Genomic DNA, 20151 nt, shown 5'->3' with positions numbered 1-20151 from the left:
CAAATTTTACACAGGTGTTACAATAAGGACAACAAATTTTACACAGGTGTTACAAAAAGGACAACAAATTTTAAACAGGTGTTACAATAAGGACAACAAATTTTACAAAGGTGTTACAATGAGGACAACAAATTTTGCACAGGTGTTACAAAAAGGACAACAAATTTTAAACAGGTGTTACAATAAGGACAACAAATTTTACAAAGGTGTTACAATGAGGACAACAAATTTTACAAAGGTGTTACAATAAGGACAACAAGTTTTAAACAGGTGTTACAATAAGGACAACAAATTTAAACAGGTGTTACAATGAGGACAACAAATTTTAAACAGCTGTTACAATAAGGACAACAAATTTTAAACAGGTGTTACAATGAGGACAACAAATTTTACACAGGTGTTACAAAAAGGACAACAAATTTTAAACAGGTGTTACAATGAGGACAACAAATTTTACAAAGGTGTCACAATAAGGACAACAAATTTTACACAGGTTTTACAATAAGGACAACAAATTTTAATCAGGTGTTACAATAAGGACAACAAATTTTAACAGCTGTTACAATGAGGACAACAAATTTTAAACAGGTGTTACAATAAGGCCAACAAATTTTAAACAGGTGTTACAATAAGGCCAACAAATTTTAAACAGGTGTTACAATGAGGACAACAAATTTTACACAGGTGTTACAATGAGGACAACAAATTTTACACAGGTTTTACAATAACGACAACAAATTTTACACAGGTGTTACAATGAGGACAACAAATTTTACACAGGTGTTACAATAAGGACAACAAATTTTACACAGGTGCTACAATAAGGACAACAAATTTTACACAGGTGTTACAATAAGGACAACAAATTTTACACAGGTGTTACAATAAGGACAACAAATTTTACACAGGTGTTACAATAAGGACAACTAATTTTACACAGGTGTTATAATAAGTACAACAAATTTTATACAGGTGTTATAATAAGGACAACTAATTTTACACAAGTGTTACAATAAGGACAACAAATTGTGCGACGGTGTTACAATAAGGACAACAAATTGTGCGACAGTGTTACAATAAGGCCAACAAATTTAAACAGGTGTTACAATAAGGACAACAAATTTTACACAGGTGTTACAATAAGGACAACAAATTTTATACAGGTGTTACAATAAGGACAACTAATTTTACACAGGTGTTACAATAAGGACAACAAATTTTACACAGGTGTTACAATAAGGACAACAAATTTTACACAGGTGTTACAATAAGGACAACAAATTTTAGACAGGTGTTACAATAAGGACAACTAATTTTACACAGGTGTTATAATAAGTACAACAAATTTTATACAGGTGTTATAATAAGGACAACTAATTTTACACAAGTGTTACAATAAGGACAACAAATTGTGCGACGGTGTTACAATAAGGACAACAAATTGTGCGACGGTGTTACAATAAGGCCAACAAATTTAAACAGGTGTTACAATAAGGACAACAAATTTTACACAGGTGTTACAATAAGGACAACAAATTTTATACAGGTGTTACAATAAGGACAACTAATTTTACACAGGTGTTACAATAAGGACAACAAATTTTACACAGGTGTTACAATAAGGACAACAAATTTTACACAGGTGTTACAATAAGGACAACAAATTTTAGACAGGTGTTACAATAAGGACAACTAATTTTACACAGGTGTTACAATAAGGACAACAAATTTTACACAGGTGTTACAATAAGGACAACAAATTTTACACAGGTGTTACAATAAGGACAACAAATTTTAGACAGGTGTTACAATAAGGACAACTAATTTTACACAGGTGTTACAATAAGGACAACAAATTTTTCAACGGTGTTACAATAAGGACAACAAATTTTACACAGGTGTTACAATAAGGACAACAAATTTTTCAACGGCGTTACAATAAGGACAACAAATTTTACACAGGTGTTACAATAAGGACAACAAATTTTTCAACGGCGTTACAATAAGGACAACAAATTTTACACAGGTGTTACAATAAGGACAACAAATTTTAAACAGGTTTTACAATAAGGACAACAAATTTTAAACAGGTGTTACAATTAGGACAACAAATTTTAAACAGGTTTTACAATAAGGACAACAAATTTTAAACAGATGTTACAATAAGGCCAACAAATTTTAAACAGGTGTTACAATAAGGACAACAAATTTTAAACAGGTGTTACAATGAGGACAACAAATTTTACACAGGTGTTACAATAAGGACAACAAATTTTACACAGGTGTTACAAAAAGGACAACAAATTTTAAACAGGTGTTACAATAAGGACAACAAATTTTACAAAGGTGTTACAATGAGGACAACAAATTTTGCACAGGTGTTACAAAAAGGACAACAAATTTTAAACAGGTGTTACAATAAGGACAACAAATTTTACAAAGGTGTTACAATGAGGACAACAAATTTTACAAAGGTGTTACAATAAGGACAACAAGTTTTAAACAGGTGTTACAATAAGGACAACAAATTTAAACAGGTGTTACAATGAGGACAACAAATTTTAAACAGCTGTTACAATAAGGACAACAAATTTTAAACAGGTGTTACAATGAGGACAACAAATTTTACACAGGTGTTACAAAAAGGACAACAAATTTTAAACAGGTGTTACAATGAGGACAACAAATTTTACAAAGGTGTCACAATAAGGACAACAAATTTTACACAGGTTTTACAATAAGGACAACAAATTTTAATCAGGTGTTACAATAAGGACAACAAATTTAAACAGCTGTTACAATGAGGACAACAAATTTTAAACAGGTGTTACAATAAGGCCAACAAATTTTAAACAGGTGTTACAATAAGGCCAACAAATTTTAAACAGGTGTTACAATGAGGACAACAAATTTTACACAGGTGTTACAATGAGGACAACAAATTTTACACAGGTTTTACAATAACGACAACAAATTTTACACAGGTGTTGCAATAAGGACAACAAATTTTAAACAGGTGTTACAATAAGGACAACAAATTTTACACAGGTGTTACAATAAGGACAACAAATTTTACACAGGTGTTACAATAAGGACAACTAATTTTACACAGGTGTTACAATGAGGACAACAAATTTTACACAGGTGTTACAATAAGGACGACAAATTTTACACAGGTGCTACAATAAGGACAACAAATTTTACACAGGTGTTACAATAAGGACAACAAATTTTACACAGGTGTTACAATAAGGACAACAAATTTTACACAGGTGTTACAATAAGGACAACTAATTTTACACAGGTGTTATAATAAGTACAACAAATTTTATACAGGTGTTATAATAAGGACAACTAATTTTACACAAGTGTTACAATAAGGACAACAAATTGTGCGACGGTGTTACAATAAGGACAACAAATTGTGCGACGGTGTTACAATAAGGCCAACAAATTTAAACAGGTGTTACAATAAGGACAACAAATTTTACACAGGTGTTACAATAAGGACAACAAATTTTATACAGGTGTTACAATAAGGACAACTAATTTTACACAGGTGTTACAATAAGGACAACAAATTTTACACAGGTGTTACAATAAGGACAACAAATTTTACACAGGTGTTACAATAAGGACAACAAATTTTAGACAGGTGTTACAATAAGGACAACTAATTTTACACAGGTGTTACAATAAGGACAACTAATTTTACACAGGTGTTACAATAAGGATAACAAATTTTACACAGGTGTTACAATAAGGACAACAAATTTTACACAGGTGTTACAATAAGGACAACAAATTTTAGACAGGTGTTACAATAAGGACAACTAATTTTACACAGGTGTTACAATAAGGACAACAAATTTTTCAACGGTGTTACAATAAGGACAACAAATTTTACACAGGTGTTACAATAAGGACAACAAATTTTTCAACGGCGTTACAATAAGGACAACAAATTTTACACAGGTGTTACAATAAGGACAACAAATTTTTCAACGGCGTTACAATAAGGACAACAAATTTTACACAGGTGTTACAATAAGGACAACAAATTTTTCAACGGCGTTACAATAAGGACACAAGTTTTACACAGGTGTTACAATAAGGCCAACAAATATTTCAACGGTGTTACAATAACAACAAACTTCCTAATCGGTGTAACTTATGGAAGGTAGTTTTTCTTCAAAATCGAAAAAAATAAATTGCTGATGTTGGCAAAAATAGTTACGATTCCCTCTTGTGAGTTACTGGGCTGCATTTTAAAGTTAATATTTCGGGTTGGTAAATATTTAGTTGAAATACACGATTTAATATGTGGTAAATAAACTTCTAGTTAACTGTTAAGTAGAATTTTTTATTTTATTTTGAAGCTTGTTACCTCCACCACCGAAGTTGGATGCAGGTTATGTTTTCACCCCTGATTTGTTTGTCTGTGAGCACGATATCTGAAAAAGTTGTGGACGGATTCGGTTGAAACTTGGTGGAAAGGTTGGGTGTGTGTGACCGCGCCGAATTGATTCGATTTGGTGAAGAATCCGGATCTGGATACAAGGATTATTTAATTTTAAAAGTGATTTGTCACCATTGAGAGATGTAGCCAAAAACGTTTAAAAAAGCACGATATCTCAAAAAGGTTATGGATGAGTTGTAAGAAACTTGGTGGACAGGTTGAGTGTGTGAGAAGTACGATCCGATTCGATTTTGGTTCAGGTCTGAATCCAGATCCGGCCTATCGGTGAGATACAAAACGTGAATTGTTCTGCCCGGTGGAGGTATGCGCTCCACCGAGTGCTGTTCTACCTTATTTCTATGAATCATCAACATTTTTTTTTACCTCCTTCACGACCGACCCTCCCATCTCTGCTCTCAACTTCACAAACTTGTTTCACAAGTTCAGAGAGGGAGAAAGAGAGAGAGAGAGGGAGAGAGAACAGCCTCTCACGAACGATATCAACTAAAGCAGATAAAGAGCATTCGAGCAGTCGAAACAAACAAGGAGACATTTGTACCTTTAATTCATTTGCAGGATATTCTAATCCATTTTGTTACCTGGATTTTGAGGTAGGAGCATATTACCTTTTCTTTTGGTCTACTTAGTGATTCTGTTTCGGTTTCTCGCTCTCATAACCTTTAATGTATTATTGTGGTTACCATATAGAAATGATGGATGAGGCATTTGTTATTTAAACTGTGATCTTGTTTTTGTCCCAGAAACAGGCTGAAGACATGATGACCTGCAGTTTGACTCACTCGCTCATCCTGCTCGCCATGCTCTGTGCGCTGAACTGCATACACTGCGGTGATGATTTGTCTATCTTCGTTAACTCGTCCCCCTATCTTGTGGCACAGCATGAGTATGGTTGCGGTTACACTGTAAAAATACAAGTGTAGTTGGGTGTCTTGTCAGGGTTTGACCTTCGACGTGATCAGAGTGAACTAAAAAAAAAATCGAGCTCTTCTGAGGTGGGGAGGTGCTGCATGTTGGAGTATGAGTATGCCATTCATATTTTTGAAAATAATGGACCATTGTGTCCTCATTCCCTGGTCAAATCTTTATTCCAGGGATTAGCTGAGACCTCCATTTCCTGCTTGTTAGTGGGAAGGCTGCCGTGTCGGTGGGTATGGCTAAGTGGGTGCGACCCAGGCATTTTAAGCTGGAGAGGAATCATTAATTTTGCCTTCCATGGTTTATTCATATGTTAGAATGCTTTAGCTTCGGTTCAGCTGGTGGATTATATGTCCTGTATGGGATTTCCGGCGGAAGTTTTCGGTGGCTATGAGGAGGAACCATTGCGGAGGAATAAAGGATGAGACTCGAAATATGAACATCTTGGATCAGTTGGATGTGTTTTCTTGTTCCACATGTTCCTCCCATAGAATGACTCAAGTGTGCATGTATATATATATATATGAATATATAAATATATACATTATATAAATATATAAATATACATATATATATATATATATATATATATATATATATATATATATATATATATATATATATATATGTATGATAGAATTGTGAAGAACAGATATGAAAAAGGTGTGTGTGTGTGTGTGTGTGTGTGTGTGTGTGTGTGTGTGTGTGTGTGTGTGTGTGTGTGTGTGTGTGTGTGTGTGTGTGTGTGTGTGTGTGTGTGTGTGTGCGCGCATATGTTTGACTTGTATGCACTCTTAAACCACTGGACGAAATGAGTTAAGATTTGTTGATGGTATTTGAGGTGCACCTGGGCAGGTTTTAGGTGTTGAGGTGCACCTGCCAGAGGTAGGGGGTATTACACTCTTGTCAGGAGCAGGTGTTTTTAGTGAGAACATATGATGAGGGAAGGGGTAAGTAAAAACCAAAGTATGTTGCAGATATGAAGCGAGGACACATTCTTACAACTACTACAACAATACTTCTTTAATCGGCCAAATTATTCCGACCTAATTATGAGTTTGGCCTGAGAAAGCTTTTGACCGAAGTGTTTCATGAACCGGCTGGGCAGGCCTGACGTTACACTGAAGAGGGTCTTTTACACCGTGTCTTCGATGCCACTTGGGACTGGGCAAGGCGTCGTGAAGTTTGGTTCACAACCAATGAGATCGGTCATTGACGGGGCGTTGAACTCTTCCCTCCAGGTCTTCAAAACCGCCATCTCTTACCTTCCCCCATCCAAAACCACACTCCATAACCATAACCAAGTATTATCTACAAATTTCTCACATTCTGCTACTTGCTGCAAATTGTCTTTTCTACCCTGCTAATACACCCCAAAACCACCTCCTTCTATTTCCTTGTTTTCCTTCCTGAAAGTCCCTGTAGTGTCCATCTTGTTTACCCCGTGTACCCCGCCCTATTCTGCTCCCTTCCACAGATCTCCTCACGTCTCTGTTCCCCACTGTTTTTACCTTCCCTCTCCTGCTCCTCTTGTCTTCTGCTCCCCTTCTTGTACGTTTTGTGTGTTAGCTCTCATACGAGCCTCGACATTGGATACAAAAAAAATAATTAAATAAAATCCTGTAATTCGCAGGAGGGAAGCTCGACCAGAACAAAACAAGTGTTTTTGTGGGGTCGCCGAAATAGGTGACCCTTATTGTCTTATTGTGTCTGTTTGTTTGGATGTTTGTTTGGATGTTTGTTCGTTTGTCATCAGCATAATTGGTAGTAAACGTGGGCAGATTTTTACCATACTCAGGTGGTAGGTACATCATATGACCTCGTGCTTTGGAAATTGTGATGGTTGCTAGGGACGCTTTGGTTCCCTAGCAACAACCGAAAAACCTTCAAAATCGGTACCGTTCACGCGAAATCAATTCCGAAAGCCATTATCCCACGTAGGGTTATGAAATTCGGCACGAATGATCTACAGGTGATGCTCTATCAAATGTATTCCGGTTTTTGTGATATATGAAATACTTTACCCGCAGCTTCCCCTAGCGACCAGGTCAGTGCATCGATACGAATGAACCTTTGCAGGTTCATGGTACTCAATGAGTACTACAACTTTGCCTGAGGACATATTGACCGATTTCACTTAGGTCAGGGGTCAAAGGTCAATTAGTGCAAAAATCGATAATATGCGAGAGCTGGAGGTGCCTTCGCGCCAAATGCTCCTCCTCCTAGGGTTATAGTCGGATGGTCATGAAAATTCACACTGATCGTCTGGAATACATTGTGCACAAACGATCGAGCCGGATTTTCGATTTAGATCTTTGTTCACCCACAGCACCCCCTCGAACATTGGGGATTTCCAACCGCATTTTCGGTACTTTTCATTCAAATAGGTCCCGAGTAGTTATCAGTAGATGGAACTCGATGAGATTTGATATGCATAATCTTAAGGTGACTCCCTATCCGCTATATGACATCCATTTTGCTCTATATCTTATAGTTTCCATGCTCAGCCACCCATCGCCGCTTACCGGCTTGTTTCTGTGTTGTTTTGTGTATTTTATCGTGATTTTGTCGGGGCTTTAGGAATGTATATATGAAGCTGTATTTATGTTCATCACAGTTTTATTGGGTATTTGTGTTCGTTTTGAAAGAAGCAGAGGGAGGCCTCGTGTTCAGTTTAGCGTTAAGTCAGTTGGGGCCTTGGGAGTATGGGGATAAAAAGGGTATAAATAGAGACCGAAGGAGAAAGGAAGAGGAGTTCATAAAATGTGATGGATGCTCAGTGTGGCCATGTCAACAATAGGGGAAGCAAAGGGTTCTTACTGTTTCAGGAAGTGTGAGGAAATCGCCCACTTGAGGATAGTAATTACAAGGTTGAAGGACACACATCGATAATTTGCAGCAAGTTGCAGAATGTGATAAATTTGTAGATAATAGTTGGTTACGGTTGCTGAGGATATTGGAAGTGGTGATGTTGTAGCAGGTGCAGGCATTGGTGACGGTGTAGCGGGAGCAGGCAGTGGTGACGATACAGAAAATGCAGGCAGTTGTGATGGTGCAGCAAGTGCAGGCAGTGGTGATGGTGTAGCGGGAGCAGGCAGTGGTGATGGTGCAGCAAGTGCAGGCAGTGGTGACGATACAGCAAGTGCAGGCAGTGGTGACGGTGTAGCGGGAGCAGGCAGTGGTGTTGGTGCAGCAGGTGCAGGCAGTGGTAATGGTGTAGCAGGTGCAGGCAGTGGTGATGGTGTAGCGGGAGCAGGCAGTGGTGATGGTGCAGCAAGTGCAGGCAGTGGTGACGATACAGAAAGTGCAGGCAGTGGTGATGGTGCAGCAAGTGCAGGCAGTGGTGACGGTGTAGCAGGAGCAGGCAGTGGTGTTTGTGCAGCAAGTGCAGGCAGTGGTGACGGTGTAGCAGGAGCAGGCAGTGGTGTTTGTGCAGCAGGTGCAGGCAGTGGTGATGGTGTAGTGTGAGCAGGCAGTGGTGATTGTGCAGTGGGTGCAGGCAGTGGTGATGGTGCAGAAGGTGCAGGGCAATGGTGGTGCCTTGTGTGCAGGTAGTGGTGAATGTACAGCAATCGGAGACCTCATTCGGTATGGGAGACCTCATTCCCATTTTTGTGGGTGATGAGACAATCAATTATGTAGATTCTTCATTCTGCAGAAAGGATTGGAGACATAGAGTTTTTGTGTAAGCGATATATTCACAACCGTAACCAACTATCACAGGATATTGCATAAGCATCTGAAAGCAAAGGGGTGTGAGGTCATGTTTTTTGGGATCCTCCCAAGATTACGAAACAATATAGAAATTATGAGCAGAGTGATAGATGTCAACCAAGAGCTGGAAGAATGTTGTAGGGAGGAAGGTTTTACATTTAAGGAGCAGTGGGAATCATTTCAGGGACAAAGGAAGTGTTTCCAGAATGATGTCCACATGTTAAATAGAAAGGGGGCAGCAAGGTTTGCAATGGGAATTGAGGAAGGAATTCAGGATTTTTTTCTAGGTCAGTGGAGAGTGGGGAAGGTATTGAGGAAGGAGCGGATGATGTAATTGTGATGAGTAAGGCCCGACAGGAAAATAGTATTTCAGGAATTGAAAAGTTAAATATATTCTATACCAATGCCAGAAGTTTAAATAATAAGGTGGAAGAGCTTGACGCCAAAGTAGATAACGAGTATGGTATAGTTGCAGTAAGTGAGACATGGTTTAAGGAGGAGAGTAACTGGAGGACAGGATTAGAAGGCGACAAGGTGTATCGGTGTGAGAGGAAGGAGAGAATAGGATGAGGAGTAGTAATCTGGGTAAAGGACAGCATTGCATCAAGAGAAAGGGGTGACATTAATGAGGGAATAAATGTTGAGGAATCTGTATGGGTAGAGATTAGAGATTGTAAAAACAGTAAGATACTGATAAGATGTTTTTATAGGGCTCTGGGTGGGAAGGAAGAGGAGAAGGAGGAGTATATGAAGAATTCAAAAGGGCATGTGGTAGGGGAAGAGTATTGATTCTGGGGGATTTTAACTTGCCAGGGATAGATTGCGTCCAGGAACAGGGAAAGGGCAGAGTGCATGAGGATTTCCTAGTTTTAGTCCAGGATTGCTTTTTAACCCAGTTTGTAGATAATCCATGAGGGGGAGTGCAGTGTTAGACCTCCTTTTAAGTAACCATCCCAATATGGTGGAGGTCGGGAGCATTGAGGAGAAAATGACCATAACTTTGTGTGTGCAAAGATTCTGTTGAGGGTTAGAGTTCAGGATCGTAGGGTAAGGCTATTAGATTTCAGGAAGGTAAACCTTGAGGGTATGAGGAGAGAGTTGGGTGATGCGGATTGGGAGACTCCAACGACAGGACAATCATCATAAGAGAAATGGGAAACTTTTAGGGACCAAATGTGTAGAGTGAAGAGTAAGTACATTCCAATGAAGTGTAAAACTAAAAGTAGAAAGAGATCAGGGTGGTTGAGTAGTGAGATAACGAACGCTATTAAGGAGAAGCAAAAGGCATTTATTAGGTTTAAAATAACAGGACTGGAGTTAGATTTGTATCACTATCGGAGTAAACAGAGGCAAGTTAAGAAAATAACTCAGCAAGCCAAAAGAGAGTATGAGAAGAACATGGCTAAGAATATTAAACATAATAGGAAGGTTTTCTTTAAGTATATCAGGGGAAAATAACAGGTTAGGAACAGTGTGGGCCCATTGAGGAATAGCACCGGGAGAGTAGTTTGTGATGAAAGTAAGATGGCAGGCTTATTAAACGGGTATTTTTCTTCAACTTGTACACAAGAACAGTCAGGAGAATTGCCAATAGCTGAGAGTATCTATGAAGGTGGTGAGGAAGGGTTTTTACAGAAGATCCAGGTTGGAGTGGAGGAAGTAAAGGAACAGCTCGGTCATCTAAGAGTAGATCAGGCTCCGGGTCCAGATAATATGCACCCGAGAGTATTGATGGAGGGGGCTAATGAGCAAGTAAGCGAGATATTAACGGATATTTTCAATTGCTCATTGGAGTCAGGACAGGTCCCGGAGGATTGGAGAGTAGCAAATGTAACACCATTATTTAAGAAAGGATCCACAGAAGAATTGGGAAACTGAAGACCTGTTAGTTTGACTTCAGTTGTGAGGAAGGTGTTGGAGACATTAATTACGGATCAGATGAGGAACTATTTAAATAAATACAAACTAATTAAAGGTAGTCAGCATGGGTTTACCAAAGGTGGTTTAGTTCCTGTCAAATAAATCCTTTAGAGTTCCATGCAGCAGTGTCTGATTGGGTGGATGATGGAAAGGCAGTGGACATAGTATATCTAGACTTAAAGAAGACATTTGATAAGGTGCCACATAGGTGGTTGTTAGCCAAAGTGAGGGCTTGTGTAGTGGCTGGTCAGGTAGCTAATTGGATTGCAAACTGGCTTTGTGATTGGAAGTAAAGACTGGCTGTGAGTGGGAGGATGTCTTTCTGGGAGGATGTAAGTAGCGGGGTACCTCTGGGATCAGTACTGGGACCATCACTATTCAGTATTTACAGCAATGATTTGGATAATGGGGTAAAGAGTAAGCTTTCCAAATTTGCAGATGACACAAAGCTTGGAGGTAAGATTGATAGCAGAGGGGGTGGTGATCAGATACAGGAAAGTTTTGATACTTGTATAAATTGGGAGAAAGATTGACAGATGGAATTTAACCTGAGCAAATGTAAGGTGATGGGGATGGGAAAGAACAATGAAAATAGAGATTACAGGATGTAAGGGGTAATTTTGGAGCGTGTCACACAGGAGAAGGATCTGGGGATGGTAATAGATACGGGAGCGAAGCAGGTAGCACAGTGCCAGTCAGCTATAGGTAAAGCAAATTGTGTTTTAGGTTGTACTCGGAGAGGGATCATTTATATATCAAAAGAGGTGGTGTTCACATTGTATAGGAATTTAGTGAGGGGAACATATACAATATTGTGTACAGTTTTGGTCACCACAACTCAGGAAGGACATAGATGCCAGAGAGAGGGTTCATCGCAGGGCTACGAGATTGATTCCGGGTCTAGCTAGACTCAGCTATGAGGAGCGGCTGAAGGAGAAAGGAGGCAGTTACGAGGAGATATGATAGAGATGTTTAAGATAATGAAAGGTATAGATAAAATAAGTGAAGATGAATTATTCAACAGAGTAGACAGTGATAGGACCAGGGACCATTGCCTGAGAGTAAATAAGAGAGTTAAGATGGTAGTAAAGTAGGGAGGGGTCTTTTGCTCAGAGAGTAGTCAATGCATGGAATGGACTCCCTGAAAAGGTAGTGGCAGCAGAAACAGTAGATAAGTTTAAATTAGAATTAAAACTGGTAAACCAGTAATCCCGGGCTTCAAGGCGTGCCTCCATTTTAACAAATTTCAACACCATCACCCTGTCACATGATATGGGTTTTCCGAGTTAGAAAGTTAGTTCAAGTCTGCAATGGGGTCCAGATACGGGGTCCCTCATGTTATCTCAATGAAGGATTGAAAAGCCCATAGCAATACATGATAAAGAAAGAAACTTCACATTGGACAAATCGAGGCTGGACAAATTTTCAAGTCCCCAAAAAAGTCCAATAACTCCACATTTGCATATTAATGTAAATGGCGAACTTGTAGAACGTTAAAATATCTACCAGAATGTGTGGTCACTTTTTGTCTACCTTCTTTGGTTTTCATTTTACGACATGTCAAAAATGGGTGATTTTCAACTTTGGGGGGCTCTGAGGCCTCACTGGGGTAAAATACAGACATAGTGTAAACATATTTGGAATCCCCTCTTCAAGGCCTATCAGAATCTGTCATTAAATTTTTTCAACTCTCATTTGCATATTTGGCATATTTAATGAGGCGAATCGGCATCATTTTAATCAAATAAATTATGTAATGATTTCGATGAAATTAACAACTTAACATTCCAATGGAACCTCCCAAATGTGTGCAAAAGTTTGAGGCTGTCGTATTACCCCTTCTGGAGAAGAAGATGTTTTTAGGTTTTGGAGAAAATCCAATATGGCCGCCATGCCACGTGACCGACGTCATCAAATTTTTCAAAGTATAAACTTCAGGTGGAGAATTATTAATTGGATAAGTTTCATTGAATTTACTCTAAGCATTGTTTTCATTTTATGACATTTCAAAAATTGGTCTTTTTAAACTTTGGGGGCTCTGGGGGCTCACTGGGGTCAAATACAGACATAGTATAAATATATTGGGAGTCCCCTGTTTATGTGCTATCTAAATTTGTCATTAAATTTTTTCAACTCTCATTTGCATATTTTGCATATTTAATGAGGCGAATTGGCATCATTTTAAATCATATTAATTATGTAACGATTTCGACCAAATTAACAAATTAACATTACCATGGAACAATGCAAATGTGTGCAAAAGTTTGAGGCTGTCGTGTTATCCGTTCTGGAGAAGAAGATGTTTTTAGGTTTTGGATAAATTCCAATATGGCCGCCATACCACGTGACCTACGTCATCAAATGTTTCATAATATAAAGTTCAGGTGGTGAGTAATTATCCTATTAAGTTTCGTTGAATTTCATCCAACAGTTTTCCCTCTAGATCCGCCACAAAATCGGTCAGTAGAACATAAAACGCCTTTAATAATAATTAAAACTGGTAAACCAGTAATCCCGGGCTTCAAGGCGTGCCTCCATTTTAACAAATTTCAACACCATCACCCTGTCACATGATATGGGTTTTCCGAGTTAGAAAGTTAGTTCAAGTCTGCAATGTGGCCCAGCTACGGGGTCCCTCGTGTTATCTCAATGAAGGATTGAAAAACCCATTGCAATACATGATAAAGAAAGAAACTTCACATTGGACAAATCGAGGCTGGACAAATTTTCAAGTCCCCAAAAAAGTCCAATAACTCCACATTTGCATATTAATGTAAATGGCGAACTTGTAGAACGTTAAAATATCTACCAGAATGTGTGGTCACTTTTTGTCTACCTTCTTTGGTTTTCATTTTACGACATGTCAAAAATGGGTGATTTTCAACTTTGGGGGGCTCTGAGGCCTCACTGGGGTAAAATACAGACATAGTGTAAACATATTTGGAATCCCCTCTTCAAGGCCTATCAGAATCTGTCATTAAATTTTTTCAACTCTCATTTGCATATTTGGCATATTTAATGAGGCGAATCGGCATCATTTTAATCAAATAAATTATGTAACGATTTCGATGAAATTAACAACTTAACATTCCAATGGAACCTCCCAAATGTGTGCAAAAGTTTGAGGCTGTCGTATTACCCCTTCTGGAGAAGAAGATGTTTTTAGGTTTTGGAGAAAATCCAATATGGCCGCCATGCCATGTGACCGACGTCATCAAATTTTTCAAAGTATAAACTTCAGGTGGAGAATTATTAATTGGATAAGTTTCATTGAATTTACTCTAAGCATTGTTTTCATTTTATGACATTTCAAAAATTGGTCTTTTTAAACTTTGGGGGCTCTGGGGGCTCACTGGGGTCAAATACAGACATAGTATAAATATATTGGGAGTCCCCTGTTTATGTGCTATCTAAATTTGTCATTAAATTTTTTCAACTCTCATTTGCATATTTTGCATATTTAATGAGGCGAATCAGCATCATTTTAAATCATATTAATTATGTAACGATTTCGACCAAATTAACAAATTAACATTACCATGGAACTTAGCAAATGTGTGCAAAAGATCGAGGCTGTCAGATTATCCGTTCTGGAGAAGAAGATGTTTTTAGGTTTTGGATAAAATCCAATATGGCCGCCAGACCACGTGACCTACGTCATCAAATGTTTCATAGTATAAACTTCAGGTGGTGAGTAATTATCCTGTTAAGTTTCGTTTAATTTCATCAAACAGTTTTCCCTCCAGATCCACCACAAAATCGGTCAGTAGAACATAAAAACGCCTTTAATATAATAACTAGAACTGCCACTTTATAACTGCTGGCAGTGATGACCGGGTACCCAGAAGTGCCTTTGACACAACTGATAAAACATGAGACTTAAATCATAGTCGCAAAGTTTTGCATTGATAGGATAAGCGGTGCCAGAGAAAACATTATTTAATGGTGATACAAACACAGGCCTGCTTCGAGACGGCGCGGAACAGACGAGTTATGAACCGGGCACACAAAACGTTCAATTTCGTTATTACTGGCTTCCTGATTCAAATAATTAAATAATTCTGGCTGCCAAACCGCGTGGCCGATCAGGTTGAAATTTTAAACTTTTGTTTCACATGTCGCCTAAATTATAAATCTGAAGTTTCGCATATATAGAAGCAGTGGTTCCAGAGTAAACATTAATTAATATTTATCCTTCAATCTAAGATGGCGGCCAAACTATGTGACTTGTGACCTGATAATTTTTACCATGTATGTAGAGATCATGGAGGATGACAGACGCAAATTTTCGCTTCGATAGGTTAAGCAGTTCCAGAGAAAACATTATTTAATATTTTTCTTAAATTCAACATGGCTGCCAAACCATGTGACCTATCAATTAGAAATTAACAAACTTGTATTCCGTACTCATGTGCAATAGGGGTGTGAAGTTTCCCCTTGATCAGATCAGGTGTTCTGGAGAAGAAGATGTTTGAAGGTTTTAAGGTAAATTCTAGATGGCCGCCAAACCATGTGACCAATCAAGAACAAATTAACAAACTTGAGAAAGGACCTCATGGGGAATATATGTGTGAAGTTTTGGCTTAATCTGTCTTGCCCTTCTGGAGAAGAAGATTTTTAAAATTTATTCATTTTCAATCCAAGATGGCTGACGAACCATGTGACCTATGACATTCCAAATTTAGATTCTGCTTCCAACTGGGTATTGGAACACGTTTGTGAAGTTTCGTGTTAATCGGTAAAGGTGCGTTTTTCTATCCAAGATGGCCGCCAAACCATGTGACGTGTGACATAATTTTTACCACGCGTGCACACACGAGGATAGATGATAATTGCAAACTTTCGATTCATTAGGTTAAGCGGTTCCAGAGAAAACATTTAATATTTTTCTTAAATCCAACATGGCGGCCTAACCGTGTGACTTATCAATTCGAAATTAACAAACTTATATCGCCTACGCGTCCCAAATATAGTTCTGAAATTTGCCCTTCATCCGACCAGCGCTTCTGGAGAAGAAGATGTTTGTAGGTTTTAGGGTTTTTTCAAGATGGCTGCCAAACCATGTGACCGATCAAGAAGAAATTAACAAACTTGAGAAAGGACCTCATGGGGAATATATGTGTGAAGTTTCGTCCTCATCTGTCTTGCCCTTCTGGAGAAGAATATTTTTAAAATTTATTCATTTTCAATCCAAGATGGCTGCCGAACCTTGTGACCTATGATATCATAAATTTAAATTCTGCTTTCCATCGGCGACCCGAACAAGTGTGTGAAGTTTCATGTAAATCGGATAAAGTCTATTTTTCTATCCAAGATGGCCGCCAAACCATGTGACTTCTGAGGTAAAAATTTTTTACCATGTATGCAGACTTGAGCGAGGAAGGCACTTGCAAATTTTCGCTTCGATGGCTTATGAAATACCAGAGAAAACATTATTTAATATTTTTCTTAAATCCAACATGGCGGCCAAACCATGTGACCTATCACTTTGAAATTAACAAACTTGCATCGCATACATATCACGAATATAGTTCTGAAATCTCACCTTCATTGGACCAGCGCTTCTGGAGAAGAAGATGTTTGAAGGTTTTAGGGTTTTTTCAAGATGGCCGCCAAACCATGTGACGTATCAACAACAAATTAACAAACTTGAAAGAGGACCTCAGGGAGAATGTGCATGTAAAGTTTCACCTCAATCTGCACAGCCGTTCTGGAGAAGAAGATTTTTTTTAAAAAAACACTAAAAAACAAGATGGCGGCCGAATTACGTCACCGATGACGTCAAAATATTTTTTTTCTACGATGAATTTTTGTGTAGATGACGCTCAAGAAATTTCAAATTTTGCCATGTGGCGTTCTACTTGACGAATTTTTACTGGGATACCTCTTCACTGATGACGTCACGAAAAATCACACGTATTCCCGAGAGGGAGCTTGTTAAAATGTATCAAGCGAAATTTTTTTTTCCCGAGAAGGTTTCCGAGATACAGAGGTCCAAAGTTTATCTGTTTTTTCAAGATGGCGCCCGTATCACGTGACCTATGACGTCACAATTATCAATTATGTATGCTATCAAAAAAGATACATATTTGGTGAAAATTTTGTGTCGATTGGTCTTACCATTTCTGAGAAAATGGCATTTAAAGCGAAAAAAATTGGAAATTTTGCAAATTTACGGCGTAAGAAAAATAATAATAATGCGTAATAATAATAAACAGAAGAAAAACAATAGGGTACCCTGTACTCACAGGGTACCCTAATAATACTAACGATTTCAATAGAGCTTCAGCCATGCTTGAAGCCCTAATTAGATAGGTACCTGGAAGTTATGGAGATAAAGGGGTATATGGATGTTGACAGGACTTTTAGATAGCTTGAACACTGATGGGTGATTGTGTACATGTGTACGGAGTGCTGTTCTGTGGTTGATGTGTGTTTTTAACCCAAGCCCATGCCCCCTCCTCTGGGGGCTGGGAACAAAAACTACAAAAGCTACACAAATAAAAATAAACATCAGTAAAAAATAACATTTTGCATTTTCTTCTCTTGATCTTGTGTTGATAAATTAGTGTGGTGCTGATGTGGCACCAGCATGATGGGCTGAATGGCCTCCACCTGTGTCTAATTCCTTTGTAGTTTTTTTGTGTTTACCCCAGTTTCCCGTTCCTTTACTTGCTGTTTGAGTTCGTATCCAGCTTGTTCACCCCTTGTGTCTTCCCCTTCCCCTCATTTTCCCCCCTTCTGGTGTGTCACTCTACATTGCTGTCAGGGTGTCCCCCCCCCTCCCCTCCCCCCAAATCCCTTTTCCACACTGTTCTTTTTTGTCGCGGTCCGTTCTGCGTTCTCGCTCTTCTCCAAGTTTTGACTTTTCATAAATAAATTAAAACTTAAAAACTTCACATGCTAACTCAATCATGTCTGTCTCATTCAGAATACAAGCCACTGCTTGCTAACAAAACCATGTACACCGGAGTGGTTCGAGGAAATAGTTTGCTGATTAACCGACCTGTCTGCTACCCTGGCGTCACTGGGAACGGCACAGCATTTCTCTACGTTTTTACTTCCGGTAAGCATCCTTTGTGTATGGGTATTCATGATATTTATTGTATGTTGAAGAAGATAAAATATTTACAAACAATAACCTTAACATGTGAGGGAATATGACCGGCGAGACGACAGGATTGAACTGGAACGGCACTTGGTAGAACACATACCTCCGCAAGGGCTGAACGGTTTTGCGATTTTTAGCCCACTTGTCGGCCGGATCTGCATCTGGACCTTCATCAAAATGTAACCACCTTGTTTTGGTCACCTGCCCAACTCGCCCACAAAGTTTTGTCATCAATCATAAACCGTCCACAAAGTTTTGTCATCAATCATAAACCGTCCACAACTTTTTGAGATATCGTGCTATATATCGTTTTTGGCCCCATCTCTCAATGATGAATAATTATCACTCAAAAATTATAGTTTCTGGATCCAGATCCAGATCTTCACCAAAACCTGAGCAATTCGTCCTTGTCATACAATCAACAACCTGTCCATCAAGTTTTGTCCGAATCCATCCATAGCTTTTCAGATGTCCTGCTCACAGATGCACAGACAGACAGACAGACAGACAAACAAACAGTGGTGGAAGCTTAACCTCCATCTACCTTCGATGGCAGAGGTAACTCCGCAAACATTGAAGCTACGTCAATGTTTTAACGCTTGTACAAGCCTTCAATATATCCATTTCACTCAGTTTTAAATAATGGTTACTGGTTAGGGTTGTGGGTTTGGGATCCTAGGATCCTGAGTTCAAATCCCCCTTGGCTGCTAAATTAATACCAGGTGGGGCTGACTGCCTGTCATCCTTCCGAGGTCGGCAAAATGAGTGCCCGCTTGCTGGTATCCTGCGTCGGAGTGGCAACACGTCCAGGATTGTGCCCAATACCCCAGGAGACTGCTTAGGCAGCACCGACGCTCTGCACAGAGTGTAGTTCCGATGGATGAATGGATGGAAGATGGAGACAGCCGCAAACTCTCGAACACAGGAGTGGAAGGAAAAAACGGAAACCCGGATAGAGGAGTAATGGGAGTAGAAAAGATCGTGGTTGTTGATGGGGGAAGATCTGAGATGGTGTAAAGCAGCTGCCTTGAAGCCCTGGAGGGAAAATGGGATTGAAGAGACTGAGCAAGTTGGTTCCACAGATGTGGCAAAAGAAGAACAAATGAGTGGAGGTGAGAAAGTGAATCTGTATTTTGGGAGTTTCACCAGAAGGGAGTTGCTGGTGGACCATTTGCATCCTCAAAACCAGGGGGATGGAGGGGACAAAGCACGGAGATGGTAGAGGGTGCAAGGTCAGAACGAAGGTGGTAGAATACAAAGAGACCACTGACCTGTCTGCGATGTGAACGTGATAGGCTCAGAGAATCAGCTTCATCACGGGAGATTCCAATGACTTTGAAGGCCTTGGTTTCCACGGCGTCAAGCTGAGCAAGTTGTGTTGCAGGGGCGTCAGCCCAGAAGGAGAGCAGTACTCCATTGAGCTACAGACAAAGACCTTGTCAGCTGTGACTAATTCTGACTTTGAAAGGAATGACTTGGAGCAATGGAGAATGCCGAGTCTGTGGCACGGTTGGCCCAGCAGGGGTCATGGATGATGGTGAAGCTAAGGAGTTCACGAGACTGAACCTCTTCTACTGGCTGACCATGGCAATAGATAGGTGAGTTCGTTTGACGATCCTTCTGGAACGATAGTGTGATCCTAAGATGTTCCAGGATTGAAAGATGTGTTTCATTATTCAGAACAACATCTATTAAATTCCAGATCAATAGAGATTGATACAGCCTTTGTATGTTAGTGGTATGGGGGTACCTTGTGGAATCCTCAGCAAAAAAAGGAAAACATTCTTTTAAAATTTCTCCTCAAATCACAATCCATTGAGCCATTATGGCGGAACTAACACCCTCTGTTGGAGCCGGTTCTTGAAGCACTGTTGTGGCCAAATGGGAACTGTAGGTCAAACTATACAAGTACTTCATTCGAGTTTTGTTGTGGCTGTCCCGTTACTTTTGATTATATCATGAAAAATCAGTTGATCTACTGAACTAGTTCCATGTATGGACAAGTTATACA

At 39.2% G+C, this 20151-nt stretch overlaps 1 protein-coding gene across 2 annotated transcripts in view; it reads left to right on the top strand.

The window, feature by feature from the left end:
* Positions 1–4883: 4883 nt before the first annotated feature.
* Positions 4884–20151, top strand: part of LOC147013504 (uncharacterized) — a 29250-nt gene continuing 13982 nt past the window's right edge. The window contains exons 1-3 of one of the 2 annotated variants that reach the window (XM_085855347.1): positions 4884–5070; positions 5227–5308; positions 17961–18095. In XM_085855347.1, the coding sequence (XP_085711473.1) occupies positions 5236–5308; positions 17961–18095 (208 nt within the window). In that variant the 5' untranslated portion in view covers positions 4884–5070; positions 5227–5235. Of the gene's footprint in view, positions 5071–5220; positions 5309–17960; positions 18096–20151 lie in introns of both variants that reach the window. The other variant, XM_085855346.1, reaches the window with a different exon arrangement.

Source organism: Eptatretus burgeri, chromosome 14 (genome assembly GCF_056783735.1).
Source record: "Eptatretus burgeri isolate ZD-2024b chromosome 14, Ebu_testis_v1, whole genome shotgun sequence".
Taxonomy (NCBI): domain Eukaryota; kingdom Metazoa; phylum Chordata; class Myxini; order Myxiniformes; family Myxinidae; genus Eptatretus; species Eptatretus burgeri.
The sequence above is the reverse complement of the archived record's forward strand: the minus strand, read 5'-3'. Positions and strand labels throughout refer to the sequence as shown.